Source organism: Kogia breviceps, chromosome 2, assembly GCF_026419965.1.
Source record: "Kogia breviceps isolate mKogBre1 chromosome 2, mKogBre1 haplotype 1, whole genome shotgun sequence".
Classification (NCBI taxonomy): Eukaryota; Metazoa; Chordata; class Mammalia; order Artiodactyla; family Physeteridae; genus Kogia; species Kogia breviceps.
Genome location: NC_081311.1, coordinates 132,294,695 through 132,314,115, shown reverse-complemented (window position 1 = coordinate 132,314,115; position 19,421 = coordinate 132,294,695). Strand labels below are relative to the sequence as shown.

The 19,421-nt window shown below is 37.7% G+C and overlaps 1 protein-coding gene across 2 annotated transcripts in view; it reads left to right on the top strand.

The window, feature by feature from the left end:
- Window positions 1-11,486: 11,486 nt before the first annotated feature.
- The window catches only part of FAP (fibroblast activation protein alpha), a 73,833-nt gene continuing 65,898 nt past the window's right edge, over window positions 11,487-19,421 (top strand). The window contains exons 1-3 of one of the 2 annotated variants that reach the window (XM_067026182.1): window positions 11,487-11,730; window positions 13,139-13,203; window positions 13,536-13,620. In XM_067026182.1, coding sequence (XP_066882283.1) covers window positions 13,198-13,203; window positions 13,536-13,620 — 91 coding nt within the window. In that variant the 5' untranslated portion in view covers window positions 11,487-11,730; window positions 13,139-13,197. Of the gene's footprint in view, window positions 11,731-13,138; window positions 13,204-13,535; window positions 13,621-19,421 lie in introns of those variants that run through there. The other variant, XM_067026183.1, reaches the window with a different exon arrangement.

The window sequence follows — 19,421 nt, the reverse complement described above, 5'->3', positions numbered from 1 at the left end:
CTACAAGGTCTCTGGTCAATTTTATGTTTAAAAACTGTGCTTTTCCCTCATGTTCATTTCTAACAAAATGGACCAACCTGACCAAAGGCAATTTAGAATATCAATAGCCATTATGGAGAACTTTGGGAATCTCTAAATTTAATTTCCTTAAAACTGAATTGGACTGCAATAGCTCAAAAATTTCCAGAGCTTAGTGGAATGCTTATTTCAATTGGTATTTTAAGGCTTCTCAACATTATCAGGAGTCTAAAATTGCTTCTCTGCAAAATAAGATTTTTAAGATTAACTGAGGCACCAGTCACCAGCACCATCTTCCTCCTTTCCTTCTACACCACCCACGTCTCCTCTATACCCTCAGTTCCTTTATACTCATTCTCTTGCCAGACTTCCCCTTTTCTGAAACTCTTCCCACTCCCTTTTCCCCTGAACTTGTCAGAAATTGTCCTTTTTAAATTAAGCCTTCTGTGGATTCAGAGGCTAAACCTTTAATTTATTATATCCCCTGAATCAAAGCTGAACTGCGAGCCATAGCCAAAGATTTTTCCAAAGTAACTGAAGATCCTCACAGATTTGCTGAGGAATTTAATATAGTCATTCAAACTTGTTGACCTGGTTTCTCTGAGTTATATCTTCTAGTTCATATGTTTGTCAGTGAAGTCAAGTCCAGCATTGGATGAAAACCACTATTTGGGAAAATCCTGAAAGATCTCTAAAATTACAAATGGGAGAGCAGCCCCCTAATTTATTATTTGACCAGGCTCAAGCAATCACCAGGCAACTTCATGGAGTCATTCTTAGGGCTTTTCCAAAGCCTGTTAGTTGGAACAAAATTCAGGTTTGCACATAGAATCTGATGAATCTGTTCATGATTCTTACAATCGACTTCAGATTATTTTTAAAGAAAATTCTGGCTTTTTTTTTCAGATGCTGATTCTACCTAGGTAGCTTTTAACTTTATGCTTATTAAAGAGCTGAACTGTGACCTTTCCCTTCTAGTAAAAAGGACCAGAGTGGAATGGGGAACTATGCTTATTCCAGATTTAGTTAATCTGGCAAACCAGCTCTCTCAAACTCCAGATGAATCACCTCAAAAAAATATGGCCAAAAAATTCTTCAACTCCAGCAAATGAAGGCTCCTAAACAAAACAAAGCCTTCCTAGTTTCTTCTACTGTTATAAAGAGCCAGGACATTGAAAAAGAAATTATTACAAGTTTAAGCACTTCAGGCGCCTTCAGCTTTCTAACCAGCCTTTCCAATGTCCTCCTGATTCTCAATGACATGGCTCTGAGGAACTACAGGGGCTCTTCTCAATCTTCTTCACTGGCTTGGAGAAACATTTCTCTAGACTAGGATGACTCTTTTATAGTCCTAAATGACATCAGAACCACACTCTTTGTGCCCCATTACAACAAAGCAGCCCCTGTCTTGGAGTACTAAAACAGTCAAAATAGTGGGGATCTCTAATGAACCTTAAGAAGTTCCTGTCTCTGAACTTATTCCCTTTTGTTTAGACCCTTTGAGAGATACACCCCCTTTCCTCCTTAGTTCCTCCACCCTTATTCATTTACTAGGCTAAGACTTCTTAGAGAAGTATCATGCTGGAATTTCTTTCTCCCAAAAGTTGAAAATAATTCTGAGATTTGACAGTAGTCATGAAAATAATCAACCAGGTGAATTAAATAACCCTTTGACATTATTTGTCCAGTCTCTGAAGGTACTAGAGCTGTTTCTGAAAAAACTGAACTTTTGTCCTTATTGAATCAGCTACCACTTTCATTATGAGCAAAATCTCCAACTGAAGTTGGCAAAATTCACAGTGCACCTCCCATCAAGTTTCAAATAGAATCCTCAAGACCTCTTCCCAAAATTATCAATATCCTATAAGTAAAGAAATCCTATAAGGCAGAAAGCCCATAACAAAAGATTACAAGGCTCAAGGCCTCATTAACCCTCATACTAGCCCCATTTTCTCACCTGTGAGAAAAACTAAAGGCCAAAGGTAGAGGTTTGTCCAGGACCTCCAAGCAATAAACAACAGTGCTATCCCTTGACACCCTGTTTTTCTAACTCTCGTACATTACTAACATCCATTCCCACCAGAAGTAAATTCTTTACTGTAACTGATTTATGCAGCACATTCTCTAGTATTACAGTTGGTGAAGCAAACCAATACATTTTTGCCTTCACTTGAGAAGAAAAATAATTCACCTGCACAGTAATGCCTTGGGCTTTTACTGAGAGGTCTAATTCCTCACAAATCCTGAAGTCTGATCTGGAAAATGTGCTTACTACCCCCAATCCTCTGGTTTAGCTGAATGCATTAATGACATTATTAAAAAAAACTCAATTGGCAGAATTGGTCAAGGCCCTCCAAATACCTTGGCCAAAAGCATTGCCATTGGTCCTTCTAAATCTCAGATCCACCCCTTTTGGAACTCACAAATTCTCACCCTTTGAGACAGTCACGGGATGCCCAGTGAACTTGGCTCCTGCTTTTTTTGACACATGACTGTTAAAAGGAGATATATTCCAATACTGCAAAGGCCTAATTGCTTCTAATAAAAATAATCATGCTTTGGTAGAGCAATAATTTCACAGTGTGCCCTTGGGAGATGAAGACCTTAAGCATCATACCTTGCAACCTGGAGATTCATCTACTGGAAAAGGCACTTCCAGACTACCTCTCTTCAACCTTTCTCAAAAGGGCCCTATCAGGTACTACTAACCAACCCTTGTGCTGTCAAACTCCAAAGAATAGACTCTTGGATCCACAAGACACACCTAAAGAAAGCACCAAACACTGACTAGGTCATCATCTGCTGACCTAAAAGTAAAGATTTCAGAGAATTCAAGTAGATGACATCTGATAAGACAGCTTTCCTAAAATATCCAGACTAGGCATGTTGGAAGTTTGTTGCCAAAACTTTGATGGTGACATAATGCTTCAGATGATCTCCAGTGTCTATGATCTTGATAACATATGGACTTGAGATAAAAAATGCCTGGGAGTTCTCCTTCCTACTCCTCCTTGTTTCTCTAATGTGACCTTAATAGTTTTCTAATCTGGACACTAGATATGATATATAAGAAATTATACCTAGGAAAGGTCCTTCCTGACAGTAAAAGATAAAAGATCACTGAAACCAGAAAACCTAACTGTTGATAAGCAATGCATTCAGAGAAAGATTTTTTTTTTTTTTGGCTGTGCCATGCGACATATCCCTGACCAGGGATAGAACCTGTGCTCCCTGCAGTGGAAGCTCGGAGTCCTAACCACCGGACTGCTAGGGGAGTCCCTCAGAGAAAGATCTTGATCAAAAGGGGGAGATGTAAAATATTAATAAACAGAAACCTCAATACAATTGGGAGACCAGAAGAGGGAGCTCTCATGCCCTTCAAGGATAGCAGGGCCCAACAGGAAGAAGAAAAATTACTCTTCTTTCCTGGCGAGGACTCAGCCAATGAAAAGCTATGGACTCTTTGTTTACTACAGCCCTCTCAACTTCCTTTTCCTCCCTATAAAGCATTCTCCTTCCCTTGCTGTGCAGGGGAACTTGCACTTGGCTCATCATGGTCACAGACCCCAAATAGCAATTCTCTGCTGATCCCGAATAAACCCCTCTTTGCTGGAGAAATATCTGGCAGTCTATTTATTTCAGGTCAACATTAGAAAAATTATCAGAATGGAACACAGAATTGATTAGATTATGTATTAATTGAAATGTCACTAATTAGAATGTCAAAAGGAAGTAGACATGAAGTTCAACTAATTCTCACTTTACTAATCCATAAAACAGATACTTCTCATACATAGTTGGTAATCTTTCCTCAGTTCTCAGGAAAAAATAACTGAATATCTGCAGTAAAATTTCCTATTACGAATTCTCCATGTTATAATGAACTAAACTGCAATTCATGTTGAAAGGCACCCTGAAACAGTAACACAAGGATTAAGTGATAATTGTTAAGATAACAATTGTTAATATCTGATTGTTTAATAATCATGAGCGTGGCCCTTTACTGGTCACACGTGGAGGTGCTCTCTTTGAGCCATATCTAGCTTGGGCCCACAGTGAGCAGCCAGTGAGCGCCAAATCCTCTATATTCTTCTTCATGCATTCATTCAGGTAACAATATTTATTAAGCACTTACTTTACACCAAGAATTGTTCCTATGTCCTTGGGCTATATGAGTGAAACAAGCCAAAAATGGAGATAGTATGTGAGGTAAAGAGGAATAAGCAATACAAATAATACATACATACATATTCCAGGATATTTGGAAGTGGCAAAATCTATGGAAAAAAAGAAGAGTAAGCTAAGAAAAACTGGAGGTGGAGGGGGTCAATTCTAAGGGAGTGACTCAGCCTCATTGAGAAGGTGTCACAGCAAAAACTTGAGCCCATGTTGGTAATGTCTTTCCTATTTTCTCATCCATAAATCTTACTTTGCTATCATAATCTTTCCCTACACCATCTGCCGGACACATGTGCTCCATAGCACAATAGAAAAAAATAGGTAAATGGTAGAAACAGGCAGTTTACCCTCACAAATCCACAAATGTCACCTACTGTATGAGACTACTTAGTGAAGGAGACCTGCTAATTCATCATATGAATTTTCAGATTTATCTTTTAAACTTTCTGAAACAATATGAAAAATCACGTGGTTCTATATTTCTACTAAGGTAAATATTCCCTTCCTACACTGTGCCCTCAATACCATTTGGAGATGGCATGGCAGGGACAGTTATGTGTACTTCCAATTCTTATTCTGTTCATCATGGATGAGATCTTTTGACTGCCTGCTTTGGGAGATGAGGGCATGTTCTCCTGTCCATCGATCCATGTTTCTTCACCCCCCTTCCACTTTCCAACTTTGCTAGCTATACATTTAATTTTATTAACATATAAATAATAAGTAAATCATTTTGATCAATAATTTCTGACTACAAAATAGTCTTTTGTGATTTGTGCACATGAATTGTAAAAATGTAAAACCAATAAACACTCAAACTATTGTGACTAGGTAAGTATTGCTTTTGAGCTAAGTAGTTTAGTAGGATTACATTTCTTTCTCTGTGGGTCTAACAGAACTTCTCATGCTGCTTAGTAGAAAATGTTTCTAAGATCCTACTTTTACATACCATCAATTACTTCCATCAGTTGTGTGACTATTGGGACTCTTATTTACAAGTGGCATGAAAAACGATTCAAACTTAGAAAAAATTAGTCATGCGAAGGAATAGATCTGTCTTAAGAAAAGACTGGAGATAGGGGTTCACACAATGCTAGCATCGGGTTTTCAAAGACTAGATTCTTTCTTTCTTGGCTCAGCTTTTCTCTCCCCTGAATGATGACTTCAGAACTTTAATGCCTCATTTTGCTGAAATACAACCTCAAGTTCCTTCCTAAGAAATGATATCTGCGGTGTAAGCTTTCTGAGTTTTCATACGTCTGAAACTATCTTTATTTTGTCCTCATATTTGACTCCTATCTTGACTAAGTAGATTCTAGCATGACAAGCATTTTCTCTCAGAACTTTAAAAACATTACACCTTTGTTCTGCACCATCTAGTTGGCAGATGGTAAATTTGTTGTCAATCTAATTCTTGCTTCTTTTGTAGGCGATTTTTTCTCTCTGGAAGAATTTATAATTTTCTCTTTGTAATTAATATTTTAGAAGTTCACAATTATATGTCTTTGTATGAGTTTTTTCTCATATTTTGCCCTGGGCATTTTGTAGGCCCAGAAGATGTATTTTCTTCTTCATCTTTGGAAATTATCTTGCCTTCATTCTATAATAATACTTTTCCCTCTGCTTTCTTTGACATTTCTTTCTCAAACTCCTACTAATTGGATGTTGGACTTTCTGAGTTTATATTCTATGTGTCTTACCTTTTTCATCATATTATCCGTCTTCGTCTTTCTGTTCTGAGAGATTTCTTCAATTTCATTTCCCAAAAACTGTATCGATTTTTAAAAATTTGGCAATCGTATTTTCAATATGTAAGAGTTTTTAAAATATTACTTTATCATAGCCTGTTGTCTAAATTGTGGCAATATCTTATTGAATCACAGGGAGCATGCTAATTCAAGCTTTTTAATTTTTTTTAACTTTTAGCTTTATTGGGGTATAATTGACAAGTAAAATTGCAAGCTATTTAAGGTGTAAATCGTGGTGATTTGATATATATATACATTATGAAAGGAACCCCACCTTGAGTTAATTAATACATGCATCACATCACAGTTTTTGTAAGAATATTTAAGTTCTTCTCGCAGGCGGACTCTCAACCAGTGTGCCACCAGGGAAGCCCTCTTAGCAACTTTTGTTTGTACAATACAGTGTTATCACCTGTAATCACCATGCTTTACATTAGATCTTCAGACCTTATTCAGCTTATAGCTGAAAGTTTGTACCCTTTACCAACCTCCCCCTATTTCCTCGAGCAACCACTTTTCTACTCTGTGTTTATGAGTTTGACAATTTTTTAAAGATTTTATATGTAAATGTTAACATGACATATTTGTCTTTCTTTGTCTAGTTTATTTCACCTCGCATAATGCCTCCCAGATCCATCCATGTTGTTACAAATGGCAGGATCCCTTCTTTCTCATGGTTGAATAATATTCCATTGTAAAAGTATACCAGAATTCCTTATCCACCCATCTGTTGATGGACACTTAGGTTGTTTCCATATTTTGGCTATTGTGAATAATGCTGCAATGAACATGGGAGTGCAGATATCTCTTTGATATCCTGTCTTCATTTCCTTTGGATATGAGCCAGAAGTGGGATTGCTGAATTCAAGCTTTTTTAAAGGTTGTCTTCTGTTCTCATAATTATCTTCCTGGTCATTTTTTTCTATTTTTCTTGAGTGTCTTTTATTTTTTTTCCTACTTTTCCTTCTTAATGTCTTTACTTTTCTTTCATGTTTTAAGGTTTGGATTCTTCTTTTTTAAAAAAAAAACCATTATCCTTGTCTACTGATGCTTGGTTTTTGTAGCAGACATAAAAATGAGGGAAGAATGGAGAGACCCTGGTATGCAGGTGGGGCTTGTCAGCTGGTGGGTTTTGTTTAAAGATAAGAGGTCAGGAAGCCTTTGAGCTGGAGGACTGAATTTACTTTGTCGCACTGACTCCCAGCTGGCTCCTCTGGTACTCCACAATAGTAGTTTAATATCTCTTAAAATTTAATCTTTTATTTTTTGCCTGGGGTAAATGTTCAGCAGCAGATTGTTTTGCATCCAGAGAAGAAGAGTCCGTATATGGATATCTAACTAGCCTCCTTTTTTCCAGCACCATTTCTCTCTCCTACCCCCAGTGGTAAATGCCATTTCAATTCTGGAACTGTTCCATGCAAGTTTCTTTCTAGATGTATCCCAGGCAGTTGCTATTTCTGCTCTGCTTTATCCACTGGTGATCTCCATCTCTCCATTGTTACATGCCTTATCCTTTTCTTCCTTTTGCAATCAGTTTAATGGTGTTTCAGAAGGCAAAGAAATTGATGTACATGTTCATTCTACCAGTTTGATCTGGGAATCTCTCCAACTCTTTTATAAAGAGTTTAGAATGTGAGTCAGTGTATTTCTTCCCCCTCCACAAGTATTGCCATAATTTGAGGTAAATTAAGTTCCCAGATATACATCTCAAATGACTCCTTTGCCTCTCACTGTTTTGACAACTATTTATATCTCTAGGTACCTTCACTTCTTTCCTCTTCCTCAGTCACTACTTCTGTATCCACACCCTAGACCTTGTCAGCACTTTGAACTGAAATCTTAAACTGAAACCTGCTCCTTTCTGGTAATGACTTCTTTACTTCCTATTCTATCACTGGCTTCATCAAGATATCCAGCTTATTAGCCCATCTAATATCTTCCTTCTGCTTTACCTCCTCCTAGATCCAGTCTCGATTACACATCCCATCACTATACCTATATATACCCTCCTGTCAGAAACTTAAACATGGACCAATCAAATTGTGTTATAGAATAAGACTGTTTGGATTCATGTGCCATTGCTACTGCCCACATCATGGCTCATGAACACATAGTCATAAGCTATATGACTGTGAGGGAGTTACTTAAATTTTCTGTGCATCCATGTCCTTATGTTTCAAATGAAGATCATAATGGTACTAATGTTCTGAAGATGAAATGAGAGAGTAGAGGTACCGTGCTTAGAAGAATGTCAGGATTAATAAAAGTGTTCAATAAACATTAGCTATTAGTAGTAATATTCTCTACTCTAAAATACTAGTGAAGTAGCAGTGTCTTTAATAAGTTTTATCAAAACATATAAAATGCTTCCACATTCAATTTAAACTATTTAATATGATCAAGCCTATTGATTAACTACTTCTAAGGAAATGTAATATGTGCATTTTTATTTTAAAAAATTTATTTATTTTATTATTATTATTTTTTGGCTGTGTTGGGTCTTCATTGCTGCACACAGGCTTTCTCTAGTTGCAGCGTTGGGGGGCTACTCTTCGTTGTGGTGTGCAGGCTTCTTATTGTGGTGCCTTCTCTTGTTGCGGAGCACAGGCTCTAGGCACGCAGGCTTCAGTAGTTGCAGCACACGGACTCAGTAGTTGCGACTCGCGGGCTCTAGAGTGCAGGCTCAGTAGTTGTGGTGCACGGGCTTAGTTTCTCCACGGCTTGTGGGATCTTCCTGGACCAGGTCTCGAACCCACGTCCCCTGCATTAGCAGGCAGATTCTTAACAAGTGTGCCACCAGGGAAGTCCAATATTTGCATTTTTAAACTGCATCAAAACACCCAAAGAAACAGGTTGTTTCCCTACTGTTTCTTTTCTAATCCAACTTGATTGTTAACTCTCTGGGCCACTAAGGAGACCTTGCCCTAATTATTAGAGGATAATAAAACACTGGCATCTAATTATAACATCTATTAAGAAAGTAGGTATCAATTACAAACTAGGAGGCATGTTGCTTCATATTCTCCCTCTTGTAACAACAGGGATTTTAGAAAATAGATCATATTCAAAAGTAGTTTAAGCTGTATCATTTTTCATTGATGCTGTTATGTCATGTCTTTCAGATCTATAACTATGTGATAGTTACTATGAGCTTAGACAATCTTAGCTCTTTTTTTAAATTATTATTATTAGTTATTTTATTTATTTATTTAGGTTGTGCCAGGTCTTAGTTGAGGGTCGTGCAGTCCTCAGTTGTGGCACGCGAACTCTTAGTTGTAGCATGCATGTGGGATCTAGTTCCCTGACCAGGGATCGAACCAGCATCCCTGCATTGGAAAGCAGATTCTTAACGACGGCACCACCAGGGAAGTCCCAATCTTAGCTTTTCTTAGCTTAGGTCTCAAATATCTTTGATGTTGGGTATTCTGATGAATCCCTTAATTTAAACAAGTCCCTGGAGGAAGACCTTCTAACCCCGGGTACTATATAACTACTGCTCTGATTATTAGACCTCAATTCTGACAAAACTCTAACCAAGTTAACATTTTGGACACACGAGGAAGACCTTCTAACCCCGGGTACTATATAACTACTGCTCTGATTATTAGACCTCAATTCTAACAAAACTCTAACCAAGTTAACATTTTGGACACAGTCCCTGAAGAGTAAGACTGTGGTGTTTTGAGTCATGTGTAACAATGTCCTCTGAAGATGTGGGGATTATGAATATTTTAGCTGTAATTATTTTACCATCACCCCCTTAAGATGTCTTTCAAAAGAAAATCAATGAGATGTTAATTTAAAATTTTATTTATTTATTTTAAAAAACATATTTATTACTTTGGAATCAGCTTTAGGAATTATCACAAAGAAGCAATATAACATAGTAACATTGGTTCCTGTTGGAATCTTGGGCAAGTTACCTAATTTTTCAGGGCTCCATTTCCTAATCATTAAAATGAGTTTGGGTATGAGTTAAATGAAATGTACTAAAGCACTTTGTATAAAACAGTTGACAGGAAATTTTTACCAAATCTGAGGAATCAGATGGGCAGGAATGGCCTTCTTTGGAGCAAATTTTTATTTTAGCGTATCACTCAACCTTAAATAATCTATTTTAGCTTTTGGTTAATGAATGCATGTCTCTTTCTCTATCTCCCTACCCCCAATTAAAAACACAACATCCTTATTTATGCTTTCAGCATCATCTTAACCTTCACACTGTAGGAATATATAGCTGAATGTGTTTTCTGGGAAAACATCTAAATCAAAATCATTTTTGGCAGACACGCAGTGGCTATTACTAAATAGTTCTAGAAAGCTCTCTTAGCAAGCTAAGGATTTATGTTATAGTTAACTTATCCAGTGGGCTTACTAAAATGCAGTCATATTCTAAATTAAGCTTTATAAGTTCCATCTCTGGAAAAAGCTCACTTGAGCCTCTACTATCCTAATTCTTGCTCTTAATTGTTTACAGGCCAAACTCATACTTTCTGTTTTTGCAGCAATGAATAGATCCAGAGTTGCTTTCTGAGAAAAGTCCCATTCTTGGCAAAAATAGGACTTGAATTAAGAATCACAAACATGAGCCCTGTTTACTTTCTGTCTCTCCTTCTGAGTCTGTGCAGCAGTCAACAAACCCAGAAAAGTAGGTTCTTTTCTACTAAGCACAAACTTAGCTTCAGGCTCATTCTCAGCAAGAGCTCCAGAGAGGGAAAAGAAACAAATACGTAAGGACTTACTTGCCAAGCTTGTAGACGAATGTAAGCTTCCTGAAGATGCAGACTGTGGCTTATTCATATTTGTTTTCCCAACAAAAATGTTGACTAGATATTAACTAACTGTATAAAATAAGAATAATAGTCAGTTTCCTCAATGTTTAAAAAATGTTAGTATAAGCATTTTCATTTTGACTCTAAAAGGAAAAATATCAGTGAAGATGTTATAATATTAAAAGAATCTAAATTTTTTTGTGGGAGTACTTGTTTGGATGAAAATTAGAGCACTTACACATTATCTCAAAGGGATGGACAGTTATAGTTCTGTTATAAGCAATGTATCCCTAACTCATGGAATCAGATGGAAAAAATCTTGACATCTTTATTTCTGCAGTCTCATTTTCCTTGAAACCATTCAAACCAGTCAGAATTTTCCAGAAGTTGCAGTTTGAATCACCCAACCGTCCAAGGAAAAAACAAACAAAACTAAAGAAATGTGTTTTAGCCTATAATTTTCCTTCTCACTAACAGTTTCAATTTAAATTTCTCCCTCTTAAAGCACCCTGATTTCTCCTTAGATCCTGTCAAAATGATTTTCTTGCAGACACCCACACTTGACTGCAGTCCTAAGTGGTACTCAGACCAGTCACACGTCAGTGCATTTTTAATTGCTAAAGCCAAGAGTAACCATTTTGATCACACCCTAATCATTTATTATAGTCAGTTTCTCTTCAGGATGTAAAATCGTGGGAATAACTCAGTAAAAATTACTTGTGGACTTCGGGGTTTTGGCAGGCTGGGACAGAACTTCTGAGAACACGTGTGAATTTTCCAAAGAAGGCAATCAATCCAAAAGGATTCACATGGGAGCAGTCCATTTGGGACCTGACTGGTGGCTTTTATCTTGGATTTGAGGATCTCACAATCACACGGAGATGCCTACAAGCATATAGCATAACTTGGATGTTTATCTTAATGATTGCTTCAGTTTGTAAAGAGCTGGCCCCATCAACTGGAAAGGAAGGAGGGGCTCCTCTCCAACTCAGGGTGGTTACATCTCTCTGCCAGTAAGTGCTTAATGACTCATTTTCCTCAACAGAATTTTCATAAGGCTGGAATTCAGGGAGGGATGTCTGGAGAATGTCTAAGAGGAAGTTCATAAGCCACCGTCCTGCTCTTTGCTGGAGAAAGCCTCCCATGGTAATCAGACCAGTTGAATAAAGCAAACAGAAAAAGATTTCAGGAACGTTTCCCCATTACTTTTCATGAAAAGTCCATGAAAGCTCACCATGAAGTTTGTTTTAGTCAAGTTGAGACCATTACAAATGTCCGAAGAAGAAAACCATTAGTGGAAGAACTAAAAGACAGTAGGTTAACAACCTTTTTTATGTGGAACAACAGAATCTATCCAAATGAATTGCATTGAACCAGCCAATATACTCCAAGAAACTGGGGTGTGTGTGTGTGTGTGTGTGTGTGTGTGTGTGTGTGTGTGTGTGTGTGTGTGTTTTAATTCAGACTACCATTTTACTGATATCAGGTTGACCGATTGCTTTGGATTTATGCAAATTTATCCAAAATGAAATTGGACATACAACTTACTTCTCTTTTCAAATGCTTTTTTATTTATTTTAAAGGCTTTATAATTACTAACTGTTCTCCTCTCTCAGAAGCTATTCTGAGAGGGAAGCAAAAATATCACTTTTGCAAAGCCATTTTCATTCTTTCAAAGGTCTGCTGGTAAATTATTCTTACTGATCTTTCCATCTTTCTGGCCTGTGCATACACACCTAACCCATCCTAAATTTCACCAGATGGCATTTTATTTCTTTAAAGTAAAGCAGTCGTGGGTTTAGACAGTTGAATTTTTAAACTTCTGTATTTACTGAAAGTGCATATGGTGCTATATGGACAAAGAAATTGTGCTGAAAGAAAAACATTTCTGCCTGCAGTACCTCATAATCTCCCAGAGGAAGAAAAGAAATTGCAGTAATGTGGTGTCTTTCTCACAAAATCTTATGTGACTTTAATTTTCTTCCTCTGCTAAAAATGAGATATATGTGTACTGTACACACCTGGAATTTATATTATTTTAAGTTCTTCTTTTGGTTGCAAATAGAAAGGTTATCCAAAACCCAAGGACTTGCCAATGTGATCTGTAAGTGATTTCTAGAAGAAAATGAAACAAAAACCTAAACTTGTAAAAAATAATTAAAAAAAAAAACTTCTGTGTGGCAGCGTAAGCAGATGTTGGTGTAGAATTTACAAGGATGAGAATGCTATAAAACCTCCCTTGAGCCACTCACAGTTCATTTCAAGGCCAAGAACGCCCCCAAAATCTGTTTCTGATTTTACAGAAATCTTTTGAAATTTGGCACAGTATTCAAAAGTCTGTGGAAAGAAAAAAAAAACCCTTGCCCTAGCTTCAGCTTCCAACTACGAAGACAGACTTACTTCTTTCAACGGTTTTCACAGATCCAGTGACCCACGCTCTGAAGTCAGAATTAGCTAACTTTCAAAAACATCTGGAAAAAATGAAGGTTAGTATATGCAGCCTCAGATACTTGCTAAAGCATGGGGGCTGGCTGAATTGAGCGCAATCAGAGTTTTCTATCGTTTAGAAGGTGAGGATTTGTACATAAGTATGTACTTCCTGGAGTGGGTTGGGATTGGGAAATTTGTTCTAAATATACTGTAGAAACATTTCTCCTTGCAGAGCTGGAAGAATTCCAGCAATTATAGCCAGATCAGTAGAAGACAATCAAAAGCTTTATGGGGAGTGAGAAAGAGGCTTTAGGTGTAAACAAAAGATTGCCAATTCTACTATTTAGCAGAAACCATTTATATGTCTAATTTTCTTTATTTTATGTAGACATGGTTAAAAATTGTACTTGGAGTTGCCACTTCTGCTGTGCTTGCCTTATTGGTGATGTGCATTGTCTTACGTCCTTCAAGAGGTAAGAATTTTCTCTAATTTGCTCTGTCTGCCTAGAATAGTTTGGAAAATGCACTAGTGCTTGGTCACAAGTGATCGAACATTTCCTAAGTGCTTGTTTTCCAAAGTAAATCTGTTATTTCTAAGAAAACTTATAAGCTCCCAGAGATGTTGTTGAGCAACCAGAAATACTGAGGAATTTAAGGCATGGGTAGGAAGAGGTTTCCAGTATTATTTCAGCAATAGAAAAACCTGAGTGCTCTTCTATATCACCCCTACATCTCTGCAAAGTATGTGCTAAATTCCAAGCTTTGACAGGCCTTTAGAGACAATATTTTTAACTAACATTGCTTTCGTTATTGGATTGCCTCATGGAAAGTAAAGATGAGTAAGAATGGAAAAGTTAAAACAGAACCTATGGAAATTTTTATTATGAGTCTTTCCAAAAATTTAGGGAGGCAGTCAAGAATAGAGATCTCGAGAATAGCTGCATAGAAAAAGTGAAATTGTTGTTCTAGATGCAGTAGCCAAGAAAATCAAGTTAGAAGACTAAATATTATTAAGCAAGCGTTATAAATTTATCCTTTTTAGAAAAGCTTAGATTAAGATTGATCTCACTTTGCTAAAACTTGGGAGACTGATGTTGGGGGCTAGTTTGGATTTAAATTAAGAGTCTAGAGATATTTCAGTGATATTAGAGAAATAGATTTTTAGGAAACTCTGAAAAGAAGCTCAAGTTCTAAACAGGATAAATGTACAATAATAACAGGTCTTCTGCCTTGGGGTCCAGGGAAAGGAAAAAAGTTTGTACCAGCAAATATTAAAACCTTATGATAGCTTAAGTGGAAAATATCTTTGGTTAAAAGCTAACTGACAGTAAAGGAAGATCAATGACCAGCCTTTAGCTAAAGAAAGTATGAGTCCTGAATGATTTGTTGCTTTAAAAAATGAAATATAGAAAAATATTTTGAAAAATTCAAAATGCTCATGGGATTTTCATTTTCACAGAATTACAAAATGAAGAGGTTAACCAATAAAACGAAGGCAATGTTCTTGTATCTTCAGTGCTGATTTTCAGTCCTCATTCCTCTCTGCTAGCACGAGATTATTCTGAGGCTGTTGAGATAGACTGAGTTCATATTTTTTATATTTTCTCAAGTTAAAATTATTTTCAGATCGGTGTCTTTCCTCGTTTGGGGGCCATATTTTCCTCACACCAGCAATTGTCAGGTAGTAAATTAGTTCCTATTGACCCTTTGGATGTTAATACATTCAAAATTAGTTCCTGAATTTTAAAGAAAACTCCCCAATACTTGAAATGGACACTTTGCTCCATCAGAAACAAATGTTCCGAGAACAAAAGTGTGTGGATTTTATGGTGAGCCTGCACCTTGTCTACAGGCAAGGATGGGTTGCATTTGCACTTTGGAATTAGAGTCATAATTTCTAATAAGAAATATACTACAGTTATAGTATATAAGTATACACACTCATAGATATTTGTCTAATTATATATAATCCCAATCCTTACCCTCTCCCCAAGTTTAACATAGATATATGTTATAATCTACATATATTATAAAAGTCCTATGCTCTTTATAAGCTAATTTTGTCCTGTTGGTTGCAACAGGAGATTCTCAGAGCAAGGTAATTTTCAGATAGAGTGAAATAATCAGTTTAAGCTTCAGATGAAATTTTATTTATTTATTTATTATAAGTTTTTTTGAAGTAATTTAATATTTTATTTATTTATTTATTTATTTTGGGCTGCATTGGGTTTTCTTCGCTGCGTGTGGGCTTTCTCTAGCTGCGGCGAGCAGGGGCTACTCTTCGTTGCGGTGCGTGGGCTTCTCATTGCAGTGGCTTCTCTTGTTGCGGAGCACGGGCTCTAGGTGCGCCGACTTCAGTAGCTGTGGCCCGCGGGCTCAGTAGTTGTGGCCTGCAGGTTCTAGAGCGCAGGCTCAGTAGTTGTGGCGCACGGGCTTAGTTGCTCCGCGGCATGTGGGATCTTCCCGAACCAGGGCTCGAATCCGTGTCCCCTGCATTGGCAGGCGGATTCTTAACCACTGCGCCACCAGGGAAGTCCCAGATGAAATTTTAGTACTCTTTCAGCAACAGAAAATCATAAAAAAGCTGAGAACTATTTTTTTCCATAATACCATTTTTTTTCTATTCTAAATTTGCTGAAGAACTTATCAGAATGTCACTTACGTAAACTGTACAGGGGACTATTCATTTATCTACTTTCCTGAGCAGGACCGGGGTTGAAACTCTTCTTGCCTCGAGTCAATGGTCCAGGCAGCCCTGACGTGAAAAGTGCCCTGATAGGGCTTCCCTGGTGGCGCAGTGGTTGAGAGCCCGCCTGCCGATGCAGGGAACACGGGTTCGTGCCCCGGTCCGGGAAGATCCCACATGCCGCGGAGCGGCTGGGCCCGTGAGCCATGGCCGCTGGGCCTGCGCGTCCGGAGCCTGTGCTCCGCAACGGGAGAGGCCACAGCAGTGAGAGGCCCGCGTACCACAAAAAAAAAAAAAAAAGAAAAGTGCCCTGATGACTTCCCTCTCTTCTCCTCACACCCTGCTCCTCAGCCATCCCCAGTGTGGAACTCCAGGTCCAGTTCTGTCTCACATCTGCCCAGTGGCTGGTGAGGGAGGATCTGAGGTGGCAAGGCAGGAGAAGGGAAGGAGAAAGGGGAAGGAAGAATGAAAAATTCAGAGCCAAATAAGCTTCTCTTTAGCCTTCTTTTCACACTTCATCAGAAATCCGATTACCTCACATTTCCCTTAAGTGCCCTCGTATTCCTAACCCAGGATTTATGTGCCAGCATAAGAACAGTCTTCCTTTGAGGAACGTAAAGACCCCCTTACGAAACACTCATTCATTTATTTATATAATAACTAATGAAATCCCACTAGTTAGTCCCACTCAACTAATTGAGTTCCACATGCCCGTTAGTGTGCTAGTTGGGGAAACAAAGGTACTGCAATTTAGACTTTCCTCTGAAAGCACGGTAAGAACCCAGTATGGATGCTCAGTCATCACCACCAATATGAGATCAGGAGCTCACTTAGACCACTGGCTCGCTTAAACCACTGAGTCTAAGTGAAAGAAGAAGCTAAAGGGGCTTTTCCAAGGAGGGAGCAGGTCCCAGGAACACCAATCTCAAGATTAAAAGAGCTTTGGAGGAATTAAGCAGGATTTTAGGAACAAATAGGGCAATGGAATGGTGAAATGAGAAAGATTCGTTTAGCTCACTCACATAATAATAAAAATAACAGACACCTTTGTTTGGGACTGCCAAGTTTTCCCATTTTTATTTTCACCAAATGGGAAACACATATGAGTTTCCACCCCTTAGACCCAGGCCGTCCTCCTTAGCCTCAGTCTACTCCTTCAACTGATTCCCTTTCTTTTCTCCTGTCTCTATTTTTTCTCTTGAGATTCTTCTTCCCAAGCATCAATCCTCTTCCTGTGTAAAGATGCAACCAAACCAAGAGTGGAAACTAAGCTCCTAACCTTTTCCTCATTTTCGCCGAACCCAGGGATAAATACAGGACTTTTTTTTTCAAGAGATATACAGAGGTGACAAAACAAAAACCAAACAAACAAAAAGCTAGAATTGGAAAGTAACAGAAGCTACAGAATTTTGCAAGTAAATTCTATATGGCCTTGCTTCATGATTTATAGTTTCTGAATTCCTGGACCTTTGTGAAAGGAATTATGGGAGCTATCTGTACTTTTCTTGATTTCTGTCGAGTATAGAATTCCCTACATGGTGAGAAGCAAACACTCAATAAACACTATTTTTTTCTAAGATTTCTAACATTTTGTAGCAGCTTAATAAATGGTAACTACCATTTTATTGTGCTCTCCATCCTAGCACACAAAGATGGCAACTAGGCCTTCTGTGTGATGTATTTTGATTTCAACAATGCTCTTCTTAAGCCTGAGAGTAGGGAGTACTTATCCCTGGGCAGCATCCCTTCTCCTATCCCCCACCTCCTTGGATCAAAAACAAATATTTTTTCAGAAATTTTGTGTGCAAGGCCCTCATAAAGGATATTGGCAGCTCTGAGGCAAAAGCAAGATTGAAGAAAGGAAGAGATATGATAAAGGAAGCTGAGGTGGGTGAGGGTACAGAATAAGACTGAGTGAGAGAGAAAGAAGAGGGAGATTATGTAGTGTGGATAAATCCAAGTTCTCCTGGGCAGGGAGGGCCTCTAGTACCTGCTGTGAAAGGAGAATCATCATTAGCCTAGCCTCAGATCTCCCTGAAGTCCTCCTGTCTACCTTTGCACACTTTTTCTTTTATTGTTTTTTTTTGTTGTTGGTGTTGGTGGTGGCGGTTTTGGCCTGCAGTGTTTTATACAAGTTTGTATTAGTTGTCAACTTTTTAAAATCAGAAGATTTCACATAGAAATGTACACTTTTGGCTTCTTTTTAAATATTAGATCTGGCAAAATTGGGTCCAAGGTAATAGTCATCTGAGAAGCAGTTGTCTTTAGATTGACAATGAATTCTCCAGTTTGCTACATACGCCAACAGAAAATAGAAAATACTTTCTATTTTATTTACACAAGGTACCATATTCACTTACAACATCTGCTTGACTCCTATAAACACTTGGATTTTTAACCTTTGGACTGAAGAAGTTATAGTATTCTTCCTGACATTAAAAATAACAATCTACTGAATATGAAAAAACAGGGATTAGCATCCATAGTTATCCATTATCCACAATGCCCAGTCCACTGTGCTCTGGGATACTTTGGTTATTTGTTCAATGAATTATTTATTGAGCACCTTCTAAATGCCAGGCGCAGGTATAAGACATGAATGACAAGGTCTCTGGCCTTAGGAATGGACGATCTGATAATAAACAAGTAAATAAGTGAATTAATAGAGTATTTCAAATTCGTAAAAGTGCTACAGAAAACAACTGGAGTGGAGGCTGTGTTAGACATCTAGGGCTGCCATGACAAAATATCACAGACTGGGTGGCTTAAACAACAGAAATTTATAATCTCACAGTTCTGGAGGCTGGAAGTCCAAGATCAAGGTATAGTCAGGTTTAGTTTTTCTGAAGCCTTCTCTCCTTGGTTTGTAGATGGCTGCCTTCTTGTTTTGTCCTCAAATGGCTTTTCCTCTGTTCACGTGCACTCCTGGTGTCTCTTCTTCTTCCAGTAAAGGCACCACCAGTTCTATCAGATTAGGGCTCCACCATTATGGTCTTATGTAATCTTAATTACCTTGTTAAAGGACTTATCTACAAATATAGTTCCATTGAGGGTTAGAGTTTCAATTTATGTATTTTGGGGGCACACAATTTAGTTCATAAGAGAAGTGGTCAAGGAAGGCTTCTCTGAGATGATATTTGAGCCAAGACCTTAAGGATGGAAGGACGCAAGCTGGGGGCTAGAACCTCAGTGCAGAGGGAAAAGCAGATACAAAGGCTCTGAAGCAGGAAAGTATATTTGGGTAGTTCAAGGAATCAAAAGGAGAGTGATAGCTGTGAGGCCAAAATTATGTAAACAAATGAACACAGGAAAATACATATATACATATGTACTTATGACTGTACACACATATATAAAATTTATAGTGATTGCTTACTTAGGTAAGTAATACCTTATATAATTTATTTCAGAAGATATCTGAAGTCACAGATGATTTAAACAGAATATAAATCAATATTTTATAAGAATAAATATCATTTAGAATGTATATTTTAGGCAGAAAACCATTATTATTATTATCATTATTGTTACTATTACTACTATTATAACCTCAACAATCACTTTTTATAAAATAAGATATTTGTGAGA